This window comes from Hippocampus bargibanti, linkage group LG02 (genome assembly GCF_051943395.1).
Source record: "Hippocampus bargibanti isolate YZ-2025 linkage group LG02, ASM5194339v1, whole genome shotgun sequence".
In the NCBI taxonomy this organism is placed as follows: domain Eukaryota; kingdom Metazoa; phylum Chordata; class Actinopteri; order Syngnathiformes; family Syngnathidae; genus Hippocampus; species Hippocampus bargibanti.
Window position 1 is genome coordinate 36,012,549 of NC_142735.1, and position 15,640 is coordinate 36,028,188.

Here is a 15,640-nt window from a genome sequence, read left to right on the forward strand (position 1 = left end):
AGCAGCAAACCAAGGGGAAAGAAAGAGTCACGGATTCTGTCCGGGTTCAACTCAATTTGACTTAAGGACAAAAAAAAAGGTTTGGACGACCATGCTCAGGGCTTGTTTCAGAGGTGCTAAATTCACATTGCGGGTAAGATTTTGACACTGCGTTAGCTGCTGTTTTTGTGTACAACTGGTTACGTTGCATCATTCTCACGGTTAACGTTAGCATGCTAAGCTACAAGTGTTGTCAGTGACCCGGAGCCTTACTCATGGAGCGATCGCGGATGTGTGTCATTACATGTACACTAATCGATATTCATCTCTGTATTGGCACTTTTGTGCACCTGAGTTACACTTGACAATTATAGCTTCACCACGCGCACGCACGCACGCACAAGCTCACCGTCAATGTATATACAGTGATACCTCATTTTACGAACTTAATTGCTTCCCAGAAAGTGTGTGTAATTCGAAAAGTTCGTCTGCCAAACATTTATTTCCCATGAGAAACCATTAAAACTGAGAAATCAGTTCCCTGGTCCCCATAAAACATAATTTTCTACTAAACAAGCCTTAAAACTTCACACAATATATCTTATTTTATGTATAATAAGTGTGATATTGTATTGTAATTAAAGAAATAAACTGTACTGTATAGTAAAGTCGTTTTATTGACCATTCTGATGGTCATGATGTAGTTTCCGCTTCATGATATCCGTGTGAAGTTGCCGTGCTTTCTCGGCGATAATACCCTCACTCACAATGTCCCCTGCTTCCTGCGTTGCGTTAATCCAAATCAACAGAAGTTTTTCAACCTCTTCTATTGCCTGAGACCGTTGCTTAGACAACACAGAAACTGTTCCCGTTAACCAAACAATAGTAAGTTTATTTGTTTTTCGTATGAAACATGAAATGATTCTAAATAATAATAATAATAATACATTTCATTTGAAGCGCCTTTCAAAGCTCTCAAGGACACTTTACAGTCACAGACAAGCATATGTACTTTTATAAATAAAATACAATCGCAAATAGAATACAATAAATAAATACAGTTATAAATAGAAACAAGAGAAAGCTACACAGAAAATGCAATAATAATAATAATCCGTATCTGACAGCGATCAATCCTTGTCCACACCTCACTGTGCATCACCTAAAACTCAGATATAAAATGGTCATCAGCACAATAACATTGAAATTAAAGTGAATGTACATTAAAAGTACTCACCATTTGATGACAATTTTAACACGATTGGCTACATTTTGTTTCTTAGAAAAACTATGGACGAACGCCTCTCACCGGTCTGCAACCCCGTAGACACTATGCAGCTGGGGAAAGCAGGTAACACACACGCACACACACATTCCTGTTTCAATTGTTTTTGTGAGGTCCGGATAACTTCAGATAAGGAGTGAGGGCCACCGTTGCTGCTAAGTTGCTGAAGAACTAGTGTTCCATTTGAAGACTAAATGTCACCCCATTTCCCACTTCAACTTCTTGAAAAACAAAGCAATAAAAAGTGGACTTGAAACTTAAATAACAGCAGGAGTGAGGTTTCTGAATGGGTACATTCAAAGTCCTCACCCCTCTAGTGAATTTGGTTAAAATATTGTTTTACTTTTTGTGGTATGAACTTTTTCCTCTCATTAACCACACACACACACATAAACACACTCAGTGAAACACACTCAGAATGAAAATACACACCAAAAAATAATTTTGGGTGAATTTGTGAGGACCTTTCTGAAAGTTTAACAGATGCATATAAAGACCGTCGAGAAGCCTCTAGAATGACAAACTGGTGAGGACCGGCCAAAAGGTCCTCACTTCTCAAAAATGTCCTCACTACGTCTGGTATAAAATGTTATTGGTCCTCACAAGACTAGTCATACAAACACACACACACACATTTCTGTTTCAATGGTTTGGTGAGTTCCGGATAACTACAGATAAGGAGTGAGGACCACCGTTGTTTAGAGAAGAACTCGTGTTCCATTTGAAGACTAAATGTCAGGCCATTTCCCACTTCAACTTCTTAAAAAACAAAGAAATAAAAAGTGGACTTGAACCTGAAATAACAGCAGGAGTGGGGGTTCTGAATGGCTACATTCAAAGTCCTCACCCCTCTAGTAAATTTGGTTAAAATATTGTTTTACTTTTTGTGGTATGGACTTTTTCCTCTCATTAACCACACGCACACACATAAACACACACACAGTGAGTAAAAAGTGTGTGTATCCAAGTGAAATGAAAATACACACCAAAAAAATAATTTTGGTTGAATTTGTGAGGACCTTTCTGAAACTTTAACAGAAGCAGATATAGATCGTCTAGAAACCTTTAGAATGAAAAACTTGTGAGGAGCGGCCAAATGGTCCTCACTTGTCAAAAATGTCCTCATTACATATGGTATAAAATGTTATTGGTCCTCACAAGACTAGTCATACACACACACACACACACACACACATCAAATACAGATGTAGAAACCAATTCTCATCTTTTTTATGGTTTTTTTTTTCTCTCTTTTTTTTCCTGCAGCGGCGGTGCTGCCAAAGTGGTCACAGCTGGCTTGATGACCGTCAGCGGCGGCATTGCCGGAACGATACTGTACGCCAAATGGGATGGCAAGTTCAGAGAAAGTGTGGAGAAAAACGTTCCTTATTCAGATCGGCTCTTGGGGTTGGCGTTGGGACCTGCTCCCCAAGAAACGACTCTACCTGTCAAAAAACAGGTCAGGACATATTCACAGTAACAAAGGTGTTTAAGGTGTTTTGAAAGATCACAGTGTAAGAATGCATTTAGGATATTAAATTACTGTAAATTAATTGATTGTGATAATGCCAACTACTCTGGCTTTGCCGTAATGAGTGCAATTTTCATGATCCCATTCCGGGTTATCGTTTATGAATGAAAATGACGATTTTTCAATTCTGAATCGGCGATCGGCACAATGCCCAGCTGTTAGCTTCCTTTAGATAAATCGCGCGTTGTATGGGATCGTCATTCCTGGAGTCGAGAGCCAAGCGTTAGCAATACATTGGGGAGACTCAACAAATTCTCAAAAAAACACTAGCTAGCAACCATACATTTGGCGACAGGGAGGTTAAAATCTTAGCGAAAGAAAATAGATGGTTTGAAAGGGGGCGAAAAAGAAGCCATTTTCATAAAACAGCAATACCCTTCACTAAATCGCCATGGTGGGGTGAAGTTTAATTTGGATCGTTCTTACTACAGATTTCTTAGGCAACATAGCCTTAGTTATGCTGATGAGGTGATACCAGTGCAAATGGGGCAATCAGGCCAGTCATTGACCCCATTATCAGGCAGGACAATAGAAGTAATCAGTGTAGCCGCAGGGAGTAGTCCTCTGCTCCCCCCAACCTGAGAGCAGGGACCTATCATAGCAGAGTCCGGCACTGGACAGTAGGTATATATATATATATATATATATATATATATATATATATATATATATATATATATATATATATATATATGTATATATGTATATATGTATGTGTATATATATATATATATACACACACACACCGCTTTGGTGGGTGGGGTCTTTTTCGGTCCCATTACAGCAATAGTATCTGTAAAAAACTCCTTGGAGGCATGTGCTTTGGTGTTCTTCCGCCGAAGATTACTCCGCCATCTGCGGTGGGGCGTATGTATCGCGAAAAGTAGTGCTTAATCCAAGGTTTAATTTTCATAAATTTAACATTCGTAAATTTCGTAAGGCAAGGTGTTCGTAAACCGAGACCCCACTGTATTAAAATAACAAGCAGCCGAAAGCTTTTTCCTGAATTTGTGGTGCATTTTTTTTAAAATATTGAATCACTTTTTACTGTGCAGATGGAGTTGGCCCAACCTCCTTCCATGATGGAAAAAGCAATGAAAGTGTCCAAAGCAAAGCAAGAAAAGAAAGCCAAAGAGTCAACCGAGAGCCCCGTAGAAGTAACAAAACCACTCCCACTACAGCCTGCGCAGAGCCTTGAGGGTATTATTATTATTATTATTATTATTATTATTATTATTATTATTATTATTATTATTATTATTATTATGAATATCATCCCACTCAAACATCATTCCAAGTGTGCATATGCTCCATTGTTGGTACAATTTTATTCTCGGTGGTGGTGTATTTATTATTATTAATTATGAATGATAATGAAATTATGAATTATGAATTATGACATGCACTGATAGCTCATCTTACAAACGCTTTAGCTCACGAACTTTTTGCCTTATTAACATTAAATTCACGAGAATATAATCTTGGCATACAAACTAGTTTTCGGCGGACGAATCAAACCACACAGCGCCACGGTGGCTGGCGGACTAGTTTTCATCACTTCCTTTCTTTAAGTGCAGACGTGGTTTGTTATCGAGTGGAGTACTTTTGCTATTATGGGACCCCCCAAAAAAACACCACAGGCTAGTGTTAAGCCGAAGAGGACACAGAAGAAAATGACGGTCGAGCAGAAGAAGGAGATCATCAAAAAACACAAACAAGGTGTGAGTTTGTGTGACTTAGCGTCCCAGTACCAGTATGCTAAGTCGACCATTGCTACAAGTGGCTAAGGGTGTCTGTGTTGTGTAAGCAACGGTCTCAGGCAATAGAAGAGGTTGAAAAAACTTCTGTTGATTTGGATGAACGAAAAGCAGCTAGCAGGGGACAGTGCGTGAGGGTATTATCAGCGAGAAAGCACCGCAACTTCACTCGGATATCATCAAGGGGCAACGACATCAACGACCATCAAGGTCAATAAAACAAGTTTATTATACATATTATACAGTTTATTTCTTTAATTACAAGACAAAAGCACATTTATTATACATAAAAAAGGATATTTTGTGTAGTTTTAAGGCTTATTTAGTAGAAAATTATGTTTTATGGGCACCTGGGGAACGGATTATTCTCATTTTAATGGTTTCTTATGGGAAATAAATGTTCAGCACATGAGATTTTCAAAATATTGTAATAATAATCAGACATATTATTTATAATAAATAAATTAGTGTGTAAGGCGAAAACTGTTTCAAATATTTAAACCTGCTCATTGAGCTTAATAATCGATGTGTTTGTGAACCTCATGTTGGAGCTGAATACAGATATTTGTTTTTTAACTTTATATTACTTCCGGGTTGAGTGAACGCTGGCGCGTGTGGCTGCCGCTGCTCACCCGCAAAAAAATATCCTGTTACTGTAAAGTGTCCCAAAATGCATTGTGTGTTGCTTTCTCGGTCAGGAGCGTTCCTTCAGTGACGTCACGTCAGGAATCGTCACCAACTCGAAAACAAGACTTCCTGAATATTCAGTGCGAATCTAAAAATGTAAAATAAAGCGATATGCGGTGGAATCTTTGTCAAATACGCTCAGTAGAAGTCATTTTACAAATTAGGGACACAACTTGTGTGGTGGCGTCGGTTGTCCTTTAAGTTGCTACATTTGGAAACTAGTTTTTTTTTTTTTTTTTTTTTTTAAATCCTGTTTTCTTAGTTTGCCTGTAAATTGTGAATAAAAGTTTTACGCTGTCGTAGGTGAAGTTTGGCCTACGTCGTCTCTCTGCTTTTAAGAAAATTGTCCTTCGCTTGAAACAGTTTCTGCATAGTAGTCATCGTGTGTTTTTCCATCACGGTTTGGTCGCAAGAGCGCATAAAATCCTACCGTTCCTTCAACAAGGGTTTCTTCAATTTGTTGTCTTCATTGTGTTCCATTAGAAGTTTCCACGGAGGTGACTCACATCATTTCAGCCATCAGTGAAGTCCCATCAGTCCCTGCTCCGTGCGACGCTGACATGAAGCCAGTCAAAGGTAGTACCGTCCACGCTTACTCCTCCACACGCATCTAGAATTCTTTATGTCTAAGAGCCTGGTGGGCCGTCTTCTCTGCTGGCCCTAAAAATATCTGCCAACGACACCCTCTAGTGGACGTGTCGTAATATCACACCACAAACGCAGCTGTGGAGTGATTCAGACATAGCACTACTGAAGGCCTCGGAGTGACATGTATGGCCAGCCACTGTCTGAGAGTATTCTAAAGAAATATCTCATCTCATTGAACTTGGCGGTCCATGCTTACATGGACAGTCATTTCATTTTAGCTGTATGTCATGCATATTAGCATATTTGACAATAAAGCTAACTTTGATAATTGTATGTTTGTGTCTGTCAAGAGGAGTGTAACGAATGTCATAATCATCAAGTCTCCGGAGCAGCAGCAGCCCCGCTTCAAGAGCGTCCAGTTGAAGAGGTGACCGCTCGACTTGCTCAACAAGACCTTGATGAACAGGAAATCTTAGCATGTAAGCCACTATTGTCGTGTAAACAACTTAAAGGACAACCGACACCGCAGGCTGATAGTTTGAGTCAAATTCAAAACACCAATAAAAAATGACTTTAAGTGTCCCATGACCTCGGAGATGGTGACTTTCAGAAGGTGCCGCCCCCTTAATCGTGACGTCACGCCGGGACGTCTTGCTCTGCTCTAGAATCAAAACAATGGCTTCAGATTTGGAGACGATGCTTTCTTGTTACTCATCCAGTTATGAATATGATTCAAATAGTTCTGAAGAGGAAAGCATAAATGTTTGCAATCGATGAAAGAAGTCCTTCCGGATCAATTTGAACCGTCAGGACTCCAATGTAGCGTCCCAGAAAATGCACAAGATGGCGCCAAAGCTCTGTTAGAAATGGGCTGATTTGTCTGCTGGGAATTTGTGTCAACTAGTATCAAATAGTAGTCTTCGTGCAACACACAACGATTCATTATCACGTTGTTTATGTTTTTTCCTTCTAATTTCGCCATCAACACGAAGTTTTCGAACCAAAGTACCCAAAATGCATTGTGTGTCGCTTTCTCGGTCAGGGGCGTTCCTTCAGTGACGTCACGTACGGACCCGTCACCAACTCAAAAACAAGACTTCCTGAATATTCAGCGCCAGTCTTAAAATGTAAAATATAGCTATATGCGGTGGAATCTTTGTCAAATACGCTCAGTCGAAGTCATTTGACGCCATCTTACAAATGATGGCTACAACTTGTCCGGAGGTGTCGGTTGTCCTTTAAGCTTTCCATCAAAACAGTCTTATGTTCTCTTTGTATGTTGTGTGTTTTTTCAAGCCCTGTCGGGGAATCTTGACGACTCGTTGGCCAGCTCTGCTAAAGCCACGCTGCAGGCCATTGGAGCTCAAGAGGCAGCCTTGCAGGCCATCGGGCGACATACGCAAAAATTGAAGGAAGCCATGGAAGCAGAGGTACACGCTGCACAAAAGAATGACACAACTTCTTATCAGTGTTATCAAAATACATTTCTTTGAAAGCGGTTTTCATTGTACAGTGATACCTCAGCTTACGAACTTAATTGGTTCCCAGAAAGTGTATGTAAGGCGAAAAGTGTGTCTTCCAAACATTATTTTCCCATAGGAAACCATTAAAATGAGAATAATCCGTTTCCAGGTCCCCATAAAACTCAATTTTCTACTAAATAAGCTTCAAAACTACACAAAATATACCTTATTTTATGTATAATAAATGTGCTATTCTATTGTAATTAAATAAATAAACTACTCTATCATAGTCGTTTTATTGACCTTTACGATGGTCGTTGATGTAGTTGCCTCTTGACGATATCCAAGTGAAGTTGCCGTGATTTCTTGGCGATAATACCCTCACTCACACTGTCCCCTGCTCGCTGCTTTTTGTTAATCCAAATCAACAGAAGTTTTTCAACCTCTGCTATCGCCCGAGGCCGTTGTTTAGACAACACAGAAACACCCTTAGCCACACATAGCAATGGTCGACTTAGCATACCGGTACTGGGACGCTAAGTCACACAAACGCACACCTCATTCGTGTTTTTAGATGATCTCCTTCTTCTGTTCGACCGCAATTTTCTTTTGTGTCCTCTTTGGATGACCACTAGCCTTTGCTTGGGGTCTTTTTTGGTCTCAAAAAGGCAAAAGTACTCCACTCGATAACAAACCACATCTGCACTGAAAGAAAGTGGGTGTGGAAAACTAGTCCGCCAGCCATTGTGGCGCTCCGTGTGTTTCCCGAAAATGAGTTTGTATGCCAAGATTATATTCTCACAAATTTAATGTTCGTACGGCAAAAAGTTCGTAAGCTAAAGTGTTTGTTAACTGAGGTATCACTGTGGTCACATTTTATAAGATTAAGCCATTATGTGGCCGTGACACTATGATGCTAGTTTCTAAACTAAGCACACTAGTAACATCCCAAAACATCAGAGTAAGAACCGTTCTCCATTTTAGGTTCCACCACAGGAGAAGTCAGCCCAGTGGAAAGATCTTGAAGCTTGTCTTGCTAATCGAGCCTCCGCCGTGAACGACGCAGCGACAGCGTTGCTCAAAGCTAAGTAAGTATTTGATCCAGTGACTGCATGTTTTTGGAATGAGGGAGGAAACCGGAGGACCCAGAGAAACCCCACGCAGGTCGGGGGAGAACATGCAAACTCCACACAGGAAGGAGTCGGAATCGAACCCTCCACCTCTGCACTGTGAGGCGGTCTGCTAACCAGTAGTCTGATGATCTATCTGTCTGTGACTACAGCGAGGCCTTGGACAGTCTCAAATCTGTCATTGACAAATCCAAAGGGCTGAATGTCCCTTCTGCTCGCCCCCTCGTGTTAGCGGCAGAGGAAAATCTCCATAAAATGGCGGTGGACTTGGATAAAATGGTCAATAAGGTAAGAAATCCTTTTCATAATGAAATAAGCCTCCCTGGCTAGCTTTCTGGCTATCAATTAGCTATTAGCTAGCCATTAGCTGGCTGGCTGGCTAGCTATTAGCTCTCTAGCTGGCTATTTGGCTAGCTATCTAATAGCCATCTCATGGCTATCTAATAGCTATCTATCCACTGTCTAGCTATCTGTTAGCTAACAGATAGCTAGCTAGCTAGCTAGCTATCTATCTAATAATGTGAAATGTAAATTTCTCCATTGCGAGACTAATAAAGGCAAATCCAATCCAATCTATTAGCCAGCTAGCTACCCAGTGAGACAGAGACTGAAAGGAATGATGGAATCTAAAATGTATATTTTTGCTTGTAAATTCCATTTAATATCAGTTATCTAGCTAGCTACCGAGCTATCTAATTGCTATCTTTTAGCTATCAGCTGGCTGGCTAGCTATCTATTAGCTATTTGACTAGCTATCTAATGGCTATCTAATAGCTATCTATTAGCTGTCTAGCTGGCTGGGTAGCTATCTAGCTAGCTATCTAATAGCTATCTAGCTGTCTATATAGCTATCTATCTAATAGCTGTCTATTAGCCAGCCAGCTAGCTAGTGAGACAGAGACTGAAAGGAATGATCCAATCTAAAATATATACTTTTGCTTGTAAATTCCATTTATTATTAGTTATCTAGCTAGCTACTGAGCTATCTATTTGCTATCTTTTAGCTATCAGCCGTGTAGCTGCCTGGCTAGATATCTAATTCGCTATTTGGCAAGCTATCTATCTAATAGTTATCTATTAGCTATCTAGCTAGCTATATAGTGATCTATCTAATAGTTATCTGTTAGCTATCTAGCTAGCTAGATAGCTATCTATCTAATAGCTATCTATTAGCTAGCTAGCTAGATTTCTATCTATTTGAGTTACATCCGGGTTGAGTGATTCTTAGCTAACTCTTAGCTAACAAGCTAGCTTTCTATCTATTTGAGTTACTTTTGGGTTGAGTGAACGCTGGCGCATGTGGCTGCCGCTGCTCAACCACAGAGAAACTTATCCTGTGGCTGTAAAGTGACCTTGAGAGTTTTGAAAGGCGCTTCTAAATGAAACGTATGATAGTTATTCTTTTTATTGTTATTTATGTATGGTGTAGGTGAAGTCTGCTGAGTCGGAAGCCAAGGTGGTCTCCCAGTACAGTCAACTGGTTCACGAAGCCAAACTCCAATTTCAAAAGGAAGTGAGCAGCCTGACTCCAGAGATTCAGGCCAACTGGAAAGGACTCAGTAAGACCAATAGCATCAACATCTCCATTCTCATCACGTTTCAGTCGCTAACGCGTAACGTTCTAATGGGATTCAAACAAAAATGTCTCACAGTTATACTGAATACACAAAAATCCTGCAAACAATTACGTATACAGTAGTGTCAACATTTAAAGGACAACCGACGTCATTTTCTTTGTTTCTTAACTGACACCGGAGAAACGTTTTATAGCTTCTAAAATACCCAAAACACGCAGGATGATATTTTTAGTCAAATGCAAAAACACCAATAAAAATGACTTCAAGTGTCCAAAATCTGCAAAAAATTGAGCTGCCAATTGGGCATTTTCAGAAAGTCCCGCCCCCAGTTCGTGACGTCACGCCAAGACGTCTTGCCTTGCTGGAGAATCAAAACAATGGCGTTTGATTGGGAGAAGATACTTTCTTGTTACACATCCAGTTATGAATATGGTTCAAATAGTTCTGAAGAGGAAAGCATACATGTTTGCAATCCATTCAAGAATTTATTCCGTGCCATTTTGAGGCAACATTGGGGGGAAATCTCTCATCCAAAAAAGAGGCAGAAAATGGCGACCAACCTCCTGTGAGAAATTAATCAGCCCGTTTCCACAGCCTGATAAATTCCTTATATGGAGCTTGGTCGCCCTCTTCTTGCTCTTTTTGGTGCAACACAACGTTTTCAGACCAAACAAGCACAGCAAAATGCATTGACGTGATGAAAGGACTGCTACAATGTGTCTTTTTTTCGGTCAGGGGCGTTCCTTCAGTGACGTCACGTACGGACTCGTCACCAACTCAAAAACAAGACTTCCGGAATATTCAGCGCAAGTCTTAAAACGTAAACCATAGCTATATGCGCTGGAATCTTTTTAAAATGTGCTCAGTAGAAGTCATTTGAAGCCATTTTACAAATGATGGACACAACTTGTCCGGAGACGTCGGTTGTCCTTTAAACAGTAACTGGAAAAGTCATATGCCCCCCCCCAAAAAAAAAAAAAAAATCATTGTTTTTCTGTGTCTGCGCGTGTTAGCCGGTAAGCTATCAACAGACGACCTGAATGCGCTAATTGCCCACGCGCACCGTCGCATTGACCAACTCAACCGAGAACTAGCCGAGCAAAGAGTCAGAGAACAGATCCATATCGAAGCTGCTCTGCAGCAACAAAAGTTGGAACACCTGAAATCGCAGGAGGCGGCCGTCAACACGTCCCTGCAGCACATCAAGGAGGACGCCCGACTCGAGCAGGAGAGGAAGGTACCACCAGAACGCGTCTATATTCTTGATCATCATGCCAGGAGCGATGCATTTGCACTCATTCGTTGTCTCGTTGTTTAGCTGTCGGAATTGAGGGAAGTGATGGAAGCCGAAATGAGGACTCAACTTCGGCGTCAGGCGGCGGCTCACACGGATCACGTTCAAGATGTCCTCAAAGTGCAGGAGCAGGAACTGAAAGCGGAAGCTGAGCAGGTCATTGATCATTATTGATAAGATCTTTTTGGATAGAAATTGCTCTGAATTGTCTCGCATCAAACTGTTCAAAAAAAAGTCTCCCTTTTCATGGGATTGGATTGGATTAGCCTTTATTAGTCTCGCAGTGGAGAAATTGACATTTCACAGCAACAAAGTGCAGAAAGGAAAGAAAGAAGTAGAAAAACAAAATACAGGATCTGCTGGATTGAGGTATGATCTACAGAGGCTGTAATTCTCTAAACTTTTATCCCCCACTGCTCTAAACTGGAGCCCGAAGAGGCTACAGGTTGAAGACTGCAGTGGCGGGCCGTGCATGTCACTCCTAGGCCTTCAGTAGTGCTATCTCTGAATCACTTCAAAGCTGCGTGTGTGTGGTGTGATATTACTACACGTCCATTAGAGGGTGTTGTTGGCCAGGAAATAACGTAAGAAATTTAAGACATACTGTCATTAAACTGTTCGAATTTTGACTAGGGATACGTGGATTTATGAGAACCTCATAAAATATGATTTGCTATTTTTGCAAGCTTCAGAATTGTCCAACATTAATGACGTCCATTTTTTTTCCTTGAAAACTCCATCTTGAAAATGGCAAGCAAATCCATTTCTTCTCATTCCGCCATGGTGCGTTGACAAAACCGCGATTAAATGGACACTATACAGGTAACATCCGACTTACGACCAGCTCGATTTACGACCACGCGTACTTTCGACCACGACTGCCAGACCCTATTTAAAAAAAGGCACGAGGAATTTTGGCCAGTTAGCCAGCATCTCAATCTCAAACAGCAATCGACCGCGTGTCATGTAGCCTCCGAGTCTCGATTCATTTTGAGTGGATTTCGACTTGCGACCATTTCAACTTACGACCGTTTGGTCGGAACGGAACTTGCTACTAAGTCGCATTTCACCTGTACAGTGATACCTCGGTTTTCGACCATAATCCGTTTCAGAAACCTGTTCGAAAACCAATTTTTTTTTTTTCAAAAACCGAAACAGCACTTTCCATTAAAATCAATGTAAAAAATCTTAATCCGTTCAAAGTGTAGAAAACAACTTTTTTAATTATTTCATCGCATAAACCGGATAAAAACTTAATAATAGAGCAGGTCATGTGTAAAATTCTATAAAAACAAACTTTTTTTTTCACCAATTTTTAACATCAACATTAACATCTCTTTGTCTTTCTGCCACGGGGCGTGTTGGCACCTATCCCAGCTGTCTTTGGGCAAACTAACTTTTCAAACCATGCTTTAAATTCAAACTATTCAGGAGATCTTAACCAAATATGTCAGCATTTTCGCAAAAATAAAACAATATTAATGCGCCGGTCACAATGAGGAAGACGTGACATATAAGGAAGCAGAGGGTAGTGGAGTGATGCATTCAGATGCACTCAGTTTGGTTGCGAGCCAAATTTCGGTTGTATACCGGGGCATAAAAAAATATGACATTTTTGGTTGAAAACCGAATGGGATGAGAAGCGAGGCGTTCGAAAACCGAGGTTTGACTGTATTTGCTTATGCATATCGGTACAGATACAGTGTGCTACCTCCGGCCAATATGCGTTTATCACTCGTGGCTTGTGGTACTATTATTGGCTAGTGATAATTTGCGAAAAACTCTGACGTTGCCAGCGACGCGAACTCTTGATTGGTTAAAGCAACCGTTTCATCGCCATTGATTTTTATGCTCCGGGGCCTGCAGAACTGATTGTGAAGGCCTCCAAGTGGATTTCTGCACCTGGTAACAATTGATGGCTGAAATGTGATTGGTTAAATGAACCTGAAAGTCAATTTTGAATTATTTAGTAAGAATTTGTGGACAAAATATAATTCAGATCAGTCCGTGATTCAGATATTTTTAGGCTAGCAGAGAAGGCTTTGCAGGCCTTGACGGTCCGCCACTGGTAGATTGGGAGCATTGTTGTCGTTTGCACTGATGCGGCTTCTGTCTTTGTAGGTCCTCAGCAGCAAGCTGTTAGAACAAGAGACTCGACACCGTCAACGGAGTCAGGAGCAAGTGGATAACTTCACGCTGGATATGAATACGGCCTATGCAAGACTGAAGGGAGTGGAGGAGGCGATTGACAGTAAGACTCTGAGAGCTTTGAAAGGCGCTTAAGCAGTGATACCTTGGTATACAAACTTAATTGGTTCCCAGACAGTGTGTAAGGTGAAAAGTGCGTATCCCAAAACATAATTTCCCATAGGAAACCATTAAAATGAGAATAATCCGTTCCCAGGTCCCCATAAAACATCATTTTCTACTAAATAAGCCTTAAAACTACACAAAATATACCTTAGTTTATGTCTAATAAATGTGCTATGGTATTATAATTAAAGAAATAAACTGTACTGTATAATAAAGTCATTTTATTGACCTTTGTGATGGTCGTTGATGGCTTGATGGAATGGAGTGGCCGCTTTCATCAGCATTAAACACTTGATGAGGAACGTAGCCATCTTCTTTCACCATCTTGAAGAATGATCCCTTGTAGGTGCTTTCTCTGCTATAATTTTACCTTGTTCCTCATCATTTGTGAGACTGATTGAAGGGATATTTTAACCTTGCAGTCGACACTCTGCCTTTAAACTATCAAAGTTGAAACCAGTCCAAATTTCACTGTTTTCTCTCCATTTTCTCACTCTCTCTGTCGTCTGCCTGTCTCTTTAATGTTTAAATCACCTCCCCTCACTGCTGCGTTCTTGACCAATCACGTGGCTTTAACCGACGACTGGGGGCGGGGAATAGAGGACACAAAATAAAGTCAGCTGCCATTTTGTTTTTTGGAGAACGGCCTCACTCTCTCTCTGTCTGTAACCCCCACCCCCTCACTGCTGCGTTCTTGACCAATCACGTGGCTTTAACCGACGACTGGGGGCGGGGAATAGAGGACCAAAACAAGCCGGATGCCATTTTATTGTCAGGAGAACGGGCTCGTTCGCGAACGACACATCACTCATTGAGACAGCTTCGAGTGTATCCCGAAAAAAGTTCGTAAGCCGAGGTATCACTGTATAAAAGTTGCGCTCTATTGACGTGTCATCCATCTTGGAATTGTCCGTCTACGCAGGCCACGCGGTGGCGGAGGAGGAAGCTCGAAAAGCTCACCTGCTGTGGCTCTCCGTGGAAGCTTTGAAGTACACCTTGAAAACGGCCGACGCCGCTTCCCCCACCAAGCCGCTGGATGTCGCCGCTAAGGCGTTGCGAGACAGCTGCGGCGACAACGAATTCGCCACGGCGCTAGCTTCCGCCATTCCGGAAGAATCTCTACAGCGCGGCGTCTACACCGAAGCGTCCCTGCGCGCCCGCTTCAACGCTCTGCGTTCGCTCGTTCGCAAAGTCGCCCTCATCGACGAATCTCACAACTCCTTGTATCAATATTTCCTCTCCTACTTGCAAGCTGCGTTGCTATTCGAAGACAAACAGGAAGTCCCGCCCGACCAGTTAACGGCGGAGGATTTCGACCCGTTTAAGCTACTTTCGTACGCTAGCTACTGCTTGGAGCACGGCGATTTGGAGCTAGCCGCTAAGCTAGTCAACCAGCTAACGGGGGAAGCGCGGAAGGTGGCGGAGGATTGGCTAAAGGAAGCTAGGCTAACTCTGGAAACTAGGCAGGCGGTGGGTTTGTTGTCTGCTTACGCAAATGCGGTGGGATTAGGGACCACCCAATCGCCGTAGCGTTGCTAGCTTACAAAAAAAGGGACACTCTAGTCGATGCTTGAAAAGTAAACAATAACTAGCTGACTTTTTGGTGAAATGCCACATTTTCTGTGGTGTGTTAGCCCACATGCTAACATAACACATGTTGTTTAAAAGCACTACGTAGCCATAGCTAATTATTTAACCGCTATATTATACGCCCTCATCAACTGTTTCGGCCAACTTGAAATATGTATTTATTTTGGGCACCTAAATTCAAATGATTGCCCTCCCCCACCCACAAGAAATTGTAATTAATAATAAGAGTGTTGGACAATTAATATGTCAGCGTTTTATTTTTTTGGTCAATATTGCACTTCACAATAAATCATGAATAAGAATTTGGGACTTGTCTCTTGATTTTTTTTGGGGGGGGGATTGGATTAGCCTTTACTCATAATAATAATAATACATTTCATTTCTAAGCGCCTTTCAAAACTCTCAAGGTCACTTTACAGTCACAGGATCAGTTTTTCTGTGGGTGA

At 41.3% G+C, this 15,640-nt stretch overlaps 1 protein-coding gene across 1 annotated transcript; it reads left to right on the plus strand.

The window, feature by feature from the left end:
- On the plus strand, positions 1-15,498 carry immt (inner membrane protein, mitochondrial (mitofilin)). The gene is made up of 14 exons (XM_088991192.1): positions 1-133; positions 1,263-1,330; positions 2,531-2,723; positions 3,851-3,995; positions 5,723-5,815; positions 6,178-6,306; positions 7,124-7,257; positions 8,275-8,378; positions 8,573-8,708; positions 9,850-9,979; positions 11,011-11,234; positions 11,316-11,447; positions 13,413-13,542; positions 14,527-15,498. Exons 1-14 carry the CDS (start codon positions 92-94, stop codon positions 15,132-15,134), a joined length of 2,268 nt encoding a protein of 755 aa, XP_088847318.1. The 5' UTR covers positions 1-91; the 3' UTR covers positions 15,135-15,498.
- The last annotated feature ends 142 nt before the right edge of the window (positions 15,499-15,640 follow it).

Excerpts from the sequence above, each read along its gene's own strand:
- immt (XM_088991192.1), top strand. The coding sequence starts at position 92 with ATGCTCAGGGCTTGTTTCAGAGGTGCTAAATTCACATTGCGG. Across the intron at positions 7,258-8,274 it reads AGGAAGCCATGGAAGCAGAG|GTTCCACCACAGGAGAAGTC; the intron begins GTACACGCTGCA and ends TCTCCATTTTAG. Across the intron at positions 8,379-8,572 it reads ACAGCGTTGCTCAAAGCTAA|CGAGGCCTTGGACAGTCTCA; the intron begins GTAAGTATTTGA and ends CTGTGACTACAG.